Genomic DNA, 15,773 nt, shown 5'->3' with positions numbered 1-15,773 from the left:
CTGAAACAGAGGTTGTAACACTCAAACATATGTATCTACAAAGTTAGAGGTGTCTCTTTAGCACTGTAAATTTATGGGAAGAAGTCTTTTGGGCCACACAGCATCACGTGACGGACATAGTTCCACTATTTGGCCACTAAAGAAATTGGCTTCAAATCCCAGCGCACTTCCTGGGGGTCTGGAATCCACAGGTTTATAAAGTCTTGCATTGGCCTCCCTGCTCTGCTTGCTATAGATTTTGCCACAGTGCAAACTTCCGTCGCAGAGTATAAAGGCAACTCCAGCACAGATGGAGGTTGTGGGAGAATGCACACGTCAATAGCTGTGACAGAGAAGAAGGCATGCAGTCCAGCACAGACCATACTGAAGTCACAAGTCCCCTCCACTCACAGAGCAAAAGTACTGGTAACAGTCCTCTGACTACAAAGTCAAAACTTCCTCTGTTAACACATTTAGCCTCCCAACTGTCACCAGCATGTTCTGTGCCTGACACAGCCGATACACAGGAAGCCAAATGACTCAGAGACACAAGACAAACACTTCCTGTCACCAGACTCGGATGTTGGTTTTGCATACATGTCACCAAGTTGTGATTGACACACGAGTGACAGGCACAGATGCATGCAGACAGTATTAATCATATGAAAAAAGATACCAGACAGAGAATTCTGCTCTAAGCAGACAGCACTGTGTTGTGACAGTGATTCACATTCACTTTGCTGTTAACTTCTATATCTTTAAAAATCCGTGGTGACCAACACTGAGGTAAAACAAATTAAAACACATCAGCAGTTAACCTGCATCATGACTCATTCTCTAAAGTTAAGGAATTCTATTCAGAGGCACATCCTCTTATTCAGGACACATCTTAGCCCCAGGAGGATAACAAAGTAGTGGAAGTACAGCTGCAGAATGGAGTCTTTTTGTTGGACAGAAAACATCAATCTAGCCTTATTCATGTCCATTCATTATGCATGAACCCAGCCACTTAAGTTGTTAGCAGGCTTGTGCCCTCTATTTTAGCTCGACAGCTAATATGGATTAATTCATCACTTACAGTTGCAGCCTTTTCTTCCTACAAAGCTTTCCCTCCACATCTGTGAGTCCCTGCTGTGATAAATCATTGAACAAAGCATCTGCTAGAGAAGGCCACATCTTTGATGTCATTTACAACTCCAGTTACCACATCCAACCAACTTCTGTGACTCGTTCAACAAGATACTACTCTGTCAACACCAAACAAGGGAAGGTCTAGAGCATAATGCTCTCATGATTGGATCATATTATTTGCAATGTGCAATGATGCTGTAACACTGTAGTTAAAACAGTCAAATCCATAACTGTAAAGATGAACATGTCTCCACTTCCTCCCACTGTACAACAATGGAGCCAAGATATCCAGGATACGCCTGCTGCCATCTTGCGCTGGTGACATCATTTGGAGCCAGAGTCTGCTCAGTGGCAATCTCTGTAGTATCGACTTCCTGCTGTACGACCAAACGCCAGCAGCGTCATTGATCGTGAGCACACTGATTGGCACGCATGGCCGTCAATCATGATGTCACTCCCTTCGTGCTTCTCAAAGTCAAGGATGCTTCCTTGTACGTATACATATACACCAAGTGTACATATATATATATATATATATATATACACACACATAGTGTGTATATNAAAGTAAGAAATCAGGAAGGGGGCAAACACTTTTTCACACCACTGTATATATGTATACATACACACACACACACACACACACACACACTCGGAGTGCACAGTGAGGAGGAAATCCAAAAAGACGGCAACACTCTTTCCCAGACATCATCACAGCTCATCTCCGCTGCACGCTGCACTTGCCTGCTGGGCTGTTTACGGTGGCGTTGTGCTAGCCTACGTCACACATTTTGTTTACTCTGATTGGTTTGTGTGAACGCACGCACACACACACACACACGCTTTTTGTGTCTGGGTTCCTACCCAAACCCCGAAACTGCATAGTGCCATTGCAAGTGAAACAGATGCTCTCAAGCAATGACGGAGGTGTCATCCAACCTATTGTGAGTTGATGTACCATCACAAGGATCTTGAATACATATTTTGAGGGCTCAAAAACTACATTGTCCAACACAGTCCTAAAACAACAACAACAACAACAACATATTCTTCCTTTCTGATTTGTCCCACAGTAAATGACATCAGATGGGCATGTACAGGCTACTGTATGTTTACTTGGCTTTCCATCACAAGAGAATGCCTGGAGGAGTTGCTCTGTGAAAAGCAGAGAAAATTAGGTTTGTTGTTGTTTTCATGCGGAAAATGTAGAGATGGACTTAATGTAGCAGGAAGAGCAAGGTACTTTAGGTTTACCTAATCACCACATGCTATATTATTCACAGAACACACTTTATCCTGCCAGCTGAGGTCACTTTCCTTTCAGATAGCTTATTTGGCTAAATTATCTAGTATCACACACAGTGTCTGAAATCACTTGCTATGTAGTCCACTGTTTAGTGATTTACCCATTTTTTAGTGCTGTCTGAATGTAGAGTGGGGATTATTACACCCTACAGAGTGGACTCAAAGCATCCCACAACCGATGGTGAATCACAGAGCAATATATCCCATCATGCATTGCGCCAAAGGAACAAACAACTTTGCCATATAATAAACTGTCAATTTAATGTGTAGTGGTTGGCCCCCAAAGAGATTAAAATAAATCGGGGATTGATCTTCTTAAGTAATTAACAGTTACTGTACAGAGTAGGGCTAATAACGCTAGCTAATGTTAGCGAACTGGGTCACTGCTAATTCTGATTTGTGCTGTAATGGTGTAATGCATAACATTATACATTCAATTCATTAGTTGTGACTTCAACACAACAAAGGTTTAACAGAAAATGACATTAGTGCTGCTCTCTCTCCTCTTGTCTGTCTGCCAGTGTAACAATATTAATAGGCCTGTGTTTAATGTGAGGAGAGCAGTGCATCTCACAACACAACAGTACTTTGTCATGATATTATTAATTTGGAAAAATACGCTTAGTATAATTTTTTTTTTTGTTTTCAATCACAAATATGCATGTCTGTATTTGTTCCGGCTGACATTGATATGACATGTTCTAATTGTGTGACTGCAATGACATAATTAACGGCGCAGAAAAAAATGACCTGACTAGTGTCCGAAAGTGTTTTTACATGTTGCAAATGAGGTCACTATATAGTCCTCTACATAGTGACTGAGCAAATGATTTCAAACTAAGCTGTAGTTTAAAATACAGAATGGTTAAAGGTTTGGTAGTGACAGCTAACAGTTTTTACACTCTGCTTGTATTCATAAGTTTCTCCTGTGTTATTCTGAGTTAGTGTCTTAATGGAATAATTAAGGGTTCAGGCCTCCTGGTGTTCAAAGGAAAATAATAAAATCCTGTAAATGTGCCCAAGACAAAACAATTTCACATTACATAAGGACAACAGTACTAGAAAGATTTGTAAAAGATCAAAGCAAAAAAAAAAAAAAAAACAGAACTTGAGGTGAGGTAACTGTCACAATAAGAGCATTTAAAGTCAGTGCAGGTTCCTCTCTCTGCAGGTTTTACCATTTTCATCCTTCACTCAGCACTCACATGAAGCATTCTGCTGACAGTCTCCTGACTGACTCATGTCTGATGCTTTATTCGGTTTTTGGTGGAAGCAAACTGATGACTGTTAGGGTTGACAGTAAATTTGAACTCTGGTGAACTCAGCCATTTCTTTAACTTAATTTTTTAGGTCTGACAGAATTAAATTTCATAGACTGAGATATGGACTCTTGTGCACACATTCTCTCATTTGGATTGTTGTGTTCATTTATTGTATATTACAGGTTCATCTGTTGTTACTCCAGGAGTTATTGGTAAGGATTTATTTATTCTTTCATTGCAGTTCATATGTTCAATGCATATAAGCGGTAAATGGTCATGGTCCTACCTTAATTTCTGTTTTCCACTTTTCTGTTTTCATATCATTTGTCTTTTGTTGTTCTATTTTCGTCATTTCAATGCAGAGTATTCTTACAGGGTGGTAATACTTACTTCTACTGGAGTAAAGCATTTAAATACTTGTTCTCCTGCTCCAGGCCCTCTGGTCAGGGTGACAGACTCCACTCACATAACATACCTGCTGCTGTTAGAGAGCAGGTGAGGTAATAATGCACTGTTAAAATTCTCAAACGCAAGCCAAGCAGGAATGAAGGCCAAAAAAATAGTCACAAAGGAAACCATCTCATGGCGAGCGAATTTGCACAGTGAGTGCACATTCACACACTCACAGATAGTGAACTTTTGCTGGGACAGCAGGCAGGAGCAGTTGTCATGCACTATGGCAGTATCAAAACCTTGTTCAAATAAAAAGAGAGCCTGAGCATATAAAGCTGGCAGTGCATGCATCGGCTCTCACAGTGGTGACTGTGTGTGCGTAACGGCCCGCAGCTGACAGTGTGTCGCTGGTTGCAAAGCACGTTCAATATTATATTAGTTATTCAAAACTTAACTCACATGTATAGAAGCACACAGTGAAGCTCATGATGCTGCTGTACATATTGGCATTCCTCTGGGAAGCTGCTGGCAGGAGGATAGAGCTATGGTAGCGTGGGCACAAATATCAGCTGACAGGTCCTCCCCCGCTGCGATATATTTCTTTTTTTAAAAAGTAACTTTTTGACATCTAGAAAAATACAAATATTAAAAAAGTCAAGTCCTTTAAAGTCATCTGTCACAAGTCAGTCAAGTCTCAAGTCATGAATACCAAGTCAAAGTCAAGTAGAGTCTATAATCAGTGTTAGTAAAGCAAGTCTCAAGTTTTCTAATTTGTGACTCGAGTCCCCTGCCTCTGGCTAATAGTAATGCAGTCTAATATAGCACTCCTACAATAAATGCTGCCTTTATAATGGTTAGAATGTTCACTTTAGAGATGTTGACTGTTAATGGTCATATGCCAACATGAACTTTGTGGTGATGCTGAATTGTTGTTGTGTTACACTGACAGGTTTTTCTGATATTTAAATCTGTCAGTATGAGAGCACTCTGCATTTCACAGAATTAAGAAGTTATTTATCCTTATTAATATGCAAACAAATGCAGCAATGTGCTCTGAAACGTGATGAGATTATTTAAGGTACTTGTACAGACTCATCAGTTACCGTCTTCAAACTGGGAAAGAGGTCCAGTCCACAGGTTCTCCCCCTCTTCACTGTACATAGGTTAAGCCAGAGGGGAAAAAATAAAAAATAAATAAAAACTAGCCGAGAGATTGTAAACGCACAAATCTTGATGAATGTCCACAGACACAAACCGGGTCAGATCTGTCCCCGGTGAGTTTACCCTGTATTACACCAGAGGCCATCTGTGTCCCAGCAGCACCATATGGGGGACTGTCAACAGGCTGCTGGACTTAGTGATGGCGAGCTGCTCTGTTGGACGAAGGCTGAACACGCCAAAAATGGCAGCATGCTAATCCCTCTGCTGAGGAAGAGAGTTAGTGGCTGAGCTGTGAGTTTGCCAACATCTGTAGCTGTAGCAATCAGTCCAAGTGTCTTTACTACTCATTCACAATCTGCCTGGAAGTAAGTACATACTGCAGTCTCAAGTGACCTGATTAGCCCATTTACTGTCCTAATGAGCTGGACAACACTGCGTACTGCACATTGACCATACAGTTTGATGACATTTTCTCGACGTATCATTTCTTATTAATGAGTACGTTTACATTGACAGTTTATTTTCCTTTTCATTCGGAATGAAAGTTCATTCCTATTAAAAGTGATCTTGTAAACACCTAATTCGGAATAAAAATGGCCAATGCAATTGAAAATTAATTCCGATGTAAGGGGCTGGAATATTACGTTTCTAATTCCGAATGAAAGAATCTCTCGCACTTGTATCCATTCATTCCTCTTTAAGTTCATTCCGGTCTTTCTGCTTATGCTCGTTTCCTTGCCCTTCTGGCACGATGACGTATGTAGTGCGCGCGACAAGATGGCAGCTTCTAAAAACAAGAGATGGTCCCAAGCAGTCTTCTACCTCCCTTCTCCTTCTGAACAGATGAAGCATTAGCAGAACAAGGTTGTTGTCGTACTGCTGCTTCAAGAATATAAGCAAAACAAGCCCGGAAAAGGCACTAAGAACGGCGTCATCAAGCATCTTTTTATCCGGAACGAGGACTACAGTGCTTTCTTCCAAAGCATCTTTTTATCCGGAACGAGGACTACAGTGCTTTCTTCCAGCAAATGTAAACACGTAACATCCGCCCCGCCCCCTATCCAATCAGAAACCTTCCCTGCCCCAAACCTTGCGCGGACCCGAATAAAGGTGATTAAAAGGCGATTAAACTGATCTCCCGTGTAAACCCTCATTCAGAATGAATATTTCCCATGTAAACTACCTGGAAAAACTTTAATTCCGAATGATTTCATTCAGATTTATTTCAGTCCGAATGAGAAGCCATCATGTAACTGCACCCAATGTTAGAAATTGTAAGTTTAAGACAGGCCTAACACTTGTGAAGTCAAATACATCCTTAGTGAGTTAAGTGGATTGTACTGAGCAATTTTGTATAGAATTATCAATTCAACTTGTTCTTGTGTTGCTCTTAAGATCCAACTGACCAAACTCAGTACTTTTACATCACATTAGAGAAAATCTATTAATTGTGTTAGTCTGACTAAAACTGGACATTTAAAATAAATGTAAACATGTTAGTCCGACTGAAATTGTACTAAATTGAATTTCTCAAAGTTTGACTAACACATCCAGATAAGGGAGTCGAATTACTCCTGCATGTATACAGTCAATCTGACCCAAACTGACCTAGGTGCTCTTCACATGCGCCACAGTACCCGCCCCGGGCTTTGCCCCGGGCTTTGCCCCAGAAGTCAAATAGCATTAAATGTGTATCAGATATAACAACATGGTGAACTCCACATCCAGAGCTGTGCATTTTTGGACAGATGAGGAGACATCATTCATACTGTGTCAGCTAAAGGAGTTAAATATATGAAATACATTGATGGGAGGCAAACACAGAATGGCGATTGTTTGGTCTGTCATGTAATAGGTCAATCAAGTGGATTCCCCTCCTGTGCTTGTATACTGGGACAAGGACAGTAGTCCAATTAAATGGCCCAGTCACGCTATAAACGCAGCTCAATTTAACTGTGCATGTGAAAGTACTGACTGACATTTCAGTTTAGAAATGACTAAGAGCACATCCCCACTTAGCCTGTCCTATTTGTAAACAGGTCTTGTTGTCTCGGTTTCAACTCTTTGTCAAGACAACCCTCTGTATCTACAGAGATTTTACAAAACAATAACATGAGCTGCTCAGTGGGCTGCATGACGGTAGTAAAGAAGACCCCTATTAAGGCTGAAATACATGGGGCAAGGATGTGAAGCTTCACATAGGCAAACTATTGCCAAATGATAATGTAGGTGGCTATGCAAAGTTTGGAAGGGTACAGGCTGTATTAAGTGATACTGAATTAATTCACTGGGTGATTTAACAACAGGATGCACTAATGTGATTGATTTATTTTAATGTGAAATGTAATAACTAGGGTTGGACGCAACTCAGAATTAAGTCAGTGAAATCAGATCCAACCATTTAATATGAATAATTCGGCAAGGATGTTCAGCATTTAATGTAATGTAGTAAACAAGCTAACTAAGCTAACAACGGATCTGATATGTCAACATTTTTTGCTGACACTAGATATCATACAAAAGCCAGAGACTGTGTCATATTAAGTATTTCTGAGCTGTACATCCACCACTTCTCAGCAGAGGCGAGAAGATTACCTTATCTTACGGTGGAAAGATTCCACTCCTCTGTTCCGCTGCATCACGTCTGCAGCTGCCTGTACCAAAAAGTAGCATGAAAGTCACGAGCGCTCACTTTGCAGCAAAATCTGGGGACCAAAACATTCCCAGAAGTACACTGCACAGCACAGTCACTAGCAAAGAATTAAAGAATTTGTTAAAAAAAAAAAAAAAAAAACACAATCTCAGTCGACTGAGGCCCAACTGATGATTTTAATCTCCAACTTTCAAGGGCAGCCCCGGTAAAAACACACATAAGGTTGCTCTGCTGCGTCACATTGCCGCTGGCCCAATAAGGTTTTTAATTTAATCATTTTTAAAGAAACTGCACTTGGTTTTTTTTTTTTTGGGTTTTTTTTTACACACTTCTATATAGTTATTACTTGGAGGGCCACAGAGCTATGTGCAGAGAAAAATAAACAGACCAGCTGTGTTAACATAGAGAAGAGCTGCGTGATGCCAGCCTGGACAAACACAGCTTCTGTGGTCAGTGTAGCAGCTTCAGTTGATAAGAATGGATGTGCTCTGCTGCAGGCATGCGGTGGCAGATGTGCCGCACTGCGACTTTGTCTCATGTGATTTGGCTGTTAGCCCCCTTAAACCTTCTCTGTGATAGTTGCACTACAGAATGATAATTTCATCACCTGAAACTCGAATCAGATCTGTACTGTGTCTTTAAGACCCAACCTGGCTGAACCCTACAGATTCAAATTTCAGACTCAAAATGGACATCCTGCTAAAATTCATCAATTACCTATCATTAGTTTGCCATGGTAATGCAACACAGCAGCTTTTCTTTCTGTCTTCCCACTCTGCATTTTCTATCAACTTACAGCAAATGAAACGCATGGAAGCAGAGAACTAGCACAGTCTCAGAGACAGTAAATTGACTATAGTTTACATTTCAGAGTAACCAAATGAGCTGAGTCTCTGCTGGTATCTGCTGGGTCTTGGGGAGCAGAACTCAATGTAGTCTCAAAACTTTCAATCCAAAAATCACACTGCAGACTGGGAAACTCTAATTGCGATTTGGGGTTATGTGAATAATACTGACATGACCTTTTTCAAAGCTGACAAATGTTGCTAGCTGCCATTCAATCTAGCATGATCTTTGTAGCATTGTTTCCCCAGACTCTTTCCCCCAGAGTTTAATTAATACGAGTTGATGTTATTTTGCTTTCAAAGTGTATAGACAGTACACTGTGATCAGTGGAAGTAACAACCTTTGAAGAAGATATTTACGATTGATTTAAAGAATGTACTGTGAATGTACAATGTTAGGAGAGGAAACAATCTACTTAACATTATTACATTTGGAGAGCTCACACAAATCCCACAATAAAGAGAAAATGCTACAGTGCAGCAAATCTTTTTGACTCAAATGCACATTATGATATTCAGAATTTTTACATGCAGCTTTTACACTGTTGACTACCAACTACCCACTGAGCAAATCTTATGTGCTCTCAGTTCCGAAGTCACTGGCTCTGCCCTGCTTGTTTCTGTACCTTGAACATCTGTTTGACCTTCTGTCGGGGCAGGTTGACGTTGAGTTTGTGCAGGAGCTGTAGCACCTCGCTGATGCTTAAGCTGCCATCGCCGTTCTTATCAGCCTCGGTGAAGGTCTGCTTTAGCCATGTGATGACACGGTGGGTTAAGGTCAAAAAGCCTGAAGATTCAGGAAATTTACTCGTTTACGGGGATTTCAGCCCCGTATGATGTCATGAAACTCTAGATTATATAACACACATCTCCCCCCGCCCTGTTGTACAACTGAAGGATATTGGTCTCGGGTGCGCTGCCTCTTGGCCAGGCTGTCCTCATCGCTGATGCCTGCCATCAGATATTTGAGACCTGTGATCCAGGTGCGGGCCTCCTCTCCAGTGCCTGACACTAGGTCCAGGGACTCCATGTGCTCTCCATAGTACAGGCTGAAACAGCAGTTGGGGTCGAAGCTGCCCTCTGCATAGCGCTGGAAGATCTCAGACTGCTTACCCTCACACACCTCCCGGAGCGAATCGATGGAGACTGTTGGAGGAAACAGGAAGTCAGCTAGTCAGTGGCTGAATGTAACAAATAAGGGACAATGTACAACAAGAGGGTTATTACTGCAAAATAAACCCTGACAGGGTGATGAATGCGATGATTCAAGACCCCTCGTGTTGTGTTGAGGTGCTGCATCACTCCGTGGAGATTCATTTTACAATAATGACCTGCTTGCTGTACGTTATCTCCCTTATTACACAGCTATTTTATGAAAGATATCAATGATGACACAATACATTGATTTAAAAATGAGTATTACTTCAGCAAAGTGTTTATGAACAGAACTGTGCTGAAAGCGGCGGCCTGCTATTCACAAATAAGACCGTAGAATGCTGTGATTGACCAATCAGAATCAAGTATTCAACAAAGCCGTGTCATAAGGTACATTTACTCAAATACTGTAGTACAATTTGAAGGTACCTTTACTTTGTAACTATTCAAACTGTATGGTACTTTAAACCTCAACTGTACAATATTCTGAGAGGGAAATATTATACTTTTCACTGCACTATGTATCTGGCAGTTGCAGTTACAAGTCACTCTGCAGAAAACAAAACATTTGGTTATAAATTATGATGCACTCTTCTAGATCAAATTACCAAGAGTATGTAGTAATCAAAATAAAGCAGTTGCACCTAGGTCTGCCACAACAGTAAACCATGCTAAATATAACAATAGCAAACTTTGACACAGGGACCATTCTGCCACCTAACAAGTTCTTTTAGTTTTGATACTTAAAGTACATTTTTGCTGCAAATACTTTTGTACTTTGCAAGTAAAATTTGAAATGCTGGCCGACAATATCCGATTTTCATTATTCACAAAAGAGTTCACAATCATGATGTTACTGCAATATCTAGAGAAAGTTGGACAGGGAAAAAGGATGTATGCCTACACAAACCAGTCATGTTGCACTAATAGTTTACATCCATGTCTATGAAAACATGGATCCACACACATCTTCCTCCTGGCAGCACAGAAGATCTATACAATCAGCACACTTTCAAGGAGGACACCGAAGATTAGTGTCACCAGTTCAGTATCTGACCAAATGTTTCCCCTTCTGTTGCTGAGATATGACGATGAGTAATGGCCAAAAAAATGGTTTTGCAGAACATTATGATGTCACAGTGAAGCTGACTTTTGACGTTTTGGATATAAAATGTCATTGTTTCATTATTCTAACCTATTATACATTTGTGTGAAGTCTTATCGTAATTAGCACATGAATTCTTGAGTTATAGCTAAAAACGTGCTTTGTGAGGTCACAGTGACCTTTGACCACTAAAGTCTAATCACTTCATTGTTGTGTTCAAGTGGACATTTATGCCAAATTTTAAGAAATTCCCTCAAAGTGTTCATAAGATATCACATTTATGAGAATGAGAGGGATGTAAGGTCACAGTGACCTTGACCTTTGACCACTAAAACCTTTTTAGTTCATCAGTGAGTTCAAGTGAACATTTGTGCCACATTTGAAGAAATTCCCCCAAGGTGTTCTTGAGAAAAGCATTCACAAAAAGAAGACAGACAAGGTCACAGTGACCTGACCTTTGACCACCAAAATCTAATCAGTTCATGGTTGAATCCAAAGGAATGTTTGTGCAAAATTTAAAGACATTTTCTCAAGGTGTTCTGAAGATTTTGCGTTCAATGGGATGGATGAACATACAGACGAACTCCATAACATAATCCCTCCAGCCACAGCTATTGCCAGGGCAGATGCTTTAAAAAAAAAAAACCCACAATGCTATCAGTCAAATTCATCTTTAGCCTTGTTTATTATGTTTTGCCTCTTTTTTGGCAAATGAATTCTACTCAAAATACAAGTGTGAGGAGGTGGAGAAAGAGACTCACTAAAACTAGACAAAGAAAACAAACAGAGCAGTTACACCTAATTGAGGCAACCAGATGGCGTAGGGGGAGGGAGACAAAGTGGGAACGCAAAGCAATAGAAATTATATAAGAGGGGCTGGAATATTTTCACAATATTACCATATGTCACAATTATTGTCAATACCAGTATATCTTGACACACCTGTTTTAAATGCAGGACTTTTGGTCGTAATGGAGTACTTTTAAGTGGTGGTATTGCTACTTTTACATGGGGAAAAAAATTCTCAATGCCTCTTCCACCAGTAAAGTGAGCAGACCTGCAGGTTTTAAGCCTTGTGGATTATCACAAGCTGATAGAAAATAAAATGTTTTTTTTTAAAAACAACAGAGCAAAACTCAGTTTATTAAACTCTTTAGCATTCTACTGGTTTTGAGAATTTCTACCTCAAGTGAATTTATGAATGAGGGCTTAGGGATAGTTATACAGGGAAATTGGTCCATCCTATTTTAGACTTTATGATAGACAGGATTAAGAATAGTCAACTCAAGAGCAGTGCCCAGAGAGCTCTGTTTATTAAGATGCAACATTTATGAGATGGTAATGAAATTTTACCGGAAGATACTGCCTCCAGTCATTCATTAGTTTTCCCAATGAATGCAAGCCCATGATAAGTATTTATGTGTCTTGTTCAGCCTGTGTGCCTTTTTTTTAAACTTCCCTTACCCAGAGGAGATATCCACAACCCAAGTCTATCTCTATCTCTGCCTTTCACTCATACAATATATTACATGGTTCAAAGATTATTTACATTCACACTCATTTATAATGCAGTGATATATTCAGGACCACATAAACACACACCCTCCCCTGGGCTGTACGGCACAGAACCTGCGGTGTTGTGGCAGTTGTACGTATATATGCTACTGGATGTTAGAGATGCCGTCAACATGACACTCGACACGTTGCTACTGTGTTGTGTGTGCTCCCACGTGGCCGTGAGCTGGGGATACACATGTACACATGCTTTTCCTGAATGCAGCACTTTTATAAATTATGCAGGAGTATACAGCAGGTATCTGGTAGATAAGGACAACCACTACTACTACTGTGTGAATATTTGATGAGCTGCTAGCAGCAGGGCTCCAGGATGATGATCTCAGTTGGTCAGTCTTCAGAGATTAAGAGTTGAGTACATTTACTCAACTACTCTTGTATCTTACTTGAGTATTCTTCTCCACTACATTTCAAACAAAATATTAGACTTTTTTACTCCACTGCATTTATTTTACACCTTTACTTACTAGTTAATTATTACAGATTAACACTGCAGATGAATACAACAGTTAAAGTATGACCAACTCCAGCAGTAAAGGCTCCTTAAATATTAAGGCGTTAGTAATGATATTCCAATAGTATCACATGGGCTGTAATCAGGAGGTTTTCATCAGGTTTTCTTTCCCCAAGCCTCAAACTCTGGTAGAAAAATGCTTAATAGGTCATGATAAGAGATGCTACTTTTTCATTTATTTGTCTAAAATGAACCAAACCGAGCATAGCATTAGCTCAGGCAGGACATAATGTCAAGCTCAGCGCACATCCCAGCTACATCAGCTGATCTCAAGCAGCCCAATCAACTGATGGATCAGCTGGGGGTCTTTGCTGCTGCTCTCCCTGCCTTTGGCTTTCCATATAGGCAAATGGAAGGGCAGAAAGGTGTGCTTGAGGCCTGAGGAAAGACAGAGAGGGCCCAGAACAGACCCATACCCCCAAATTTAAAACTGCAGTGGTTTTCTTTGACTGAAGTGGTCCTGACTGAAATGTTAATATAGACGAGGTTTTGTACCACATCATCAGAGATGCACACGCAACTAGGGGGCAGAGAGCGGCATTCTTCACAGCATTTCTAGCCGGGCCAAGCTCCACAGCAGAGATGACAAGCAGTTATAAGTTTATAAGGAGTTAAAAACACTGGGCTTCTCTGTGATATAGGTGTATGTATCGGGCCATATTATTGCTTGTCACTTGGACATACTTGAAATCCATTATCTCTCTGGAATAGCGTAGAGATCTGGTAATCATATGTTTTTGTTTCTAGCTGTGGTACTGTGATATTAAGGTTAGTAAGCTGACACTCTTCAGCTTTATGTGCCTTTCGGTGACCACTGGGGATGTTCCTGGTGACTAATTTCCCTGTCGACTAAACGAAAATTTTAATAAAGACTAGTCGACTAGTCTAAAAAAGGGAAAACACTCAAAACAAAATTTAGCACAATTTATTGTTAAGTATTTGAAATATTGTACCAAAAAATATTGTGTGCATTAAGAGCCCTTTGAGGCCTTTAACCACAATCTTCAACAACCATGTCGGATTTTAAATGTCGCTGAAGTACGAAAGACTTTGCGTATGGATGTGAACATGACGGCAACTCAGTCAAAAGTTATCCACTAAAATAACTTCTAAACTAAATAAATTGCCTCTGAAATGTGGAGCACATTGAACCTTGCAGATTATCTGACAGAAATGATAGCGGTTTGCTTTAAAGTTAATAAAACAACATTTCTAATTAAATTTCAGCTGAGATGAGAGGCATTTTGCTCCGTGCAGTATGAATGTAAACCCTGCACATGATCTGACAACAACTCACTTAAAGTTAACAAATCATGTAACATCTCAAAAAGATCAATTGCTGCTGAATTCATTTTCTAGATCAAAGTACTGCCAAACTATGCTGGTTTTGCAAGAGGACATCTCTCTTATTTCCCACCGTGCTGTTTTAAAACTCCAGTCTACTTGAGCATTACAGCAGGGAGAGGGACTGCTGTCCGACGGCTCTGTAGCACCTGCTAGTGGCGGGCGGCTGCATGACAGTTAAGCTGCCTTGTACATGAATTAAACAATAATAGGTTTAACCGACTAATATTTCTAGTACCGACTAGCAAGGGAGGAGACGTTTAATTGTTTAGACGGCTAATAGCGCACATCCCTAGTAACCATCTCACTGCATCTCCAAAATGTGATGTTAAAATGGTCTGGTCAGGCTTCGTCATATGTTAAAGAGCTCATAGCACCATATTATCCCACCAGAATGCTGCGCTCTGATAATGCAGGGTTACTTGTGGTTCCTTAAGTCTCCAAAGGAAAAATGGGAGCCAGAGCTTTCAGCTATCAGGCTTCTCTTCTGTGGAAGTATCTTCCTGTTTCAGTCTGGAAGGCAGACACCATCTCCACATTTATGAGTAGATTTAAGACTTTGCTTTTAGAAGCAGTTAAGGCTTAAAAACAAATTTGTTTACAAAGTTCGCATCAGATCACTTATCTAGAGCTAAATCAAGACATTTTACTTCAAACTGAACAGTTTTTTTTTTATTTTTGTTGAATAAAACTTAAATTAAAAAAGCAGGAAGGAGCTGACTTATACAGACTTCTGCTCTCAGGACTAAGACATCATTTTAAAATAGCTAACTCACTATATGTTTATGAGTTTGTTGTTTGGCTAAATCTATAGATCTAGAATATAGATTTCTGTTTGGATTGTTATTTTTTGGGCCAGAAAGAAGGACTGTGCTGCCAGACACACAGAACGGCAGGTCAGAGTGAGAGCAGAGCAGAAGCCTGCAGTGTTTCCTGTCTGTCAGTCTGTCTCAGTGGGTGTTCTGTGATAAACCTCTAGAGGCCAAAGAACACCATTCAGAGGTTCAGGGAATATGCTGCCACTAAAGGCTACAGTGGCCAGACTACTGTGTTCTTCTCCAATGACTGAGACCTGTCAAGATATCAAACATGGAAAGCAGACACACCAGGGTAAGGCTGTTTCAGTCGGGGCATGACTAAAAGCTGGGAAAATGCATTCACCTACTCAACAGAAGGCTTGAGTGTGTCACTCTTGATTGACTATCAACAGGTGTAGAGCTAATAGACTGAATCATTCCTACCCTAATTTTAGATTATCAGGTGTTTGTGGAGGCTGGATTAAGAGAACCCAAAACACTGATGGTGTTTCTCAGAAGTTATCAGCTGAAGAAAGTTTGGATTGTAGCATTTG

At 40.3% G+C, this 15,773-nt stretch overlaps 1 protein-coding gene across 2 annotated transcripts in view; it reads right to left on the bottom strand.

The window, feature by feature from the left end:
- plch2a (phospholipase C, eta 2a) overlaps positions 1–15,773 on the bottom strand; it is a 100,782-nt gene that overhangs the window by 62,016 nt on the left and 22,993 nt on the right. For both annotated transcript variants that reach the window (XM_050064758.1, XM_050064759.1), the window contains exons 3-4: positions 9,632–9,875; positions 9,356–9,485 (exon numbers count right to left, since the gene is read on the bottom strand). In XM_050064758.1, the coding sequence (XP_049920715.1) occupies positions 9,356–9,485; positions 9,632–9,875 (374 nt within the window). The remainder of the gene's footprint in view (positions 1–9,355; positions 9,486–9,631; positions 9,876–15,773) is intronic.

Source organism: Epinephelus moara, chromosome 16 (genome assembly GCF_006386435.1).
Source record: "Epinephelus moara isolate mb chromosome 16, YSFRI_EMoa_1.0, whole genome shotgun sequence".
NCBI classification, from domain to species: Eukaryota; Metazoa; Chordata; class Actinopteri; order Perciformes; family Serranidae; genus Epinephelus; species Epinephelus moara.
This window is presented reverse-complemented; position numbering and strand designations above follow the sequence as displayed.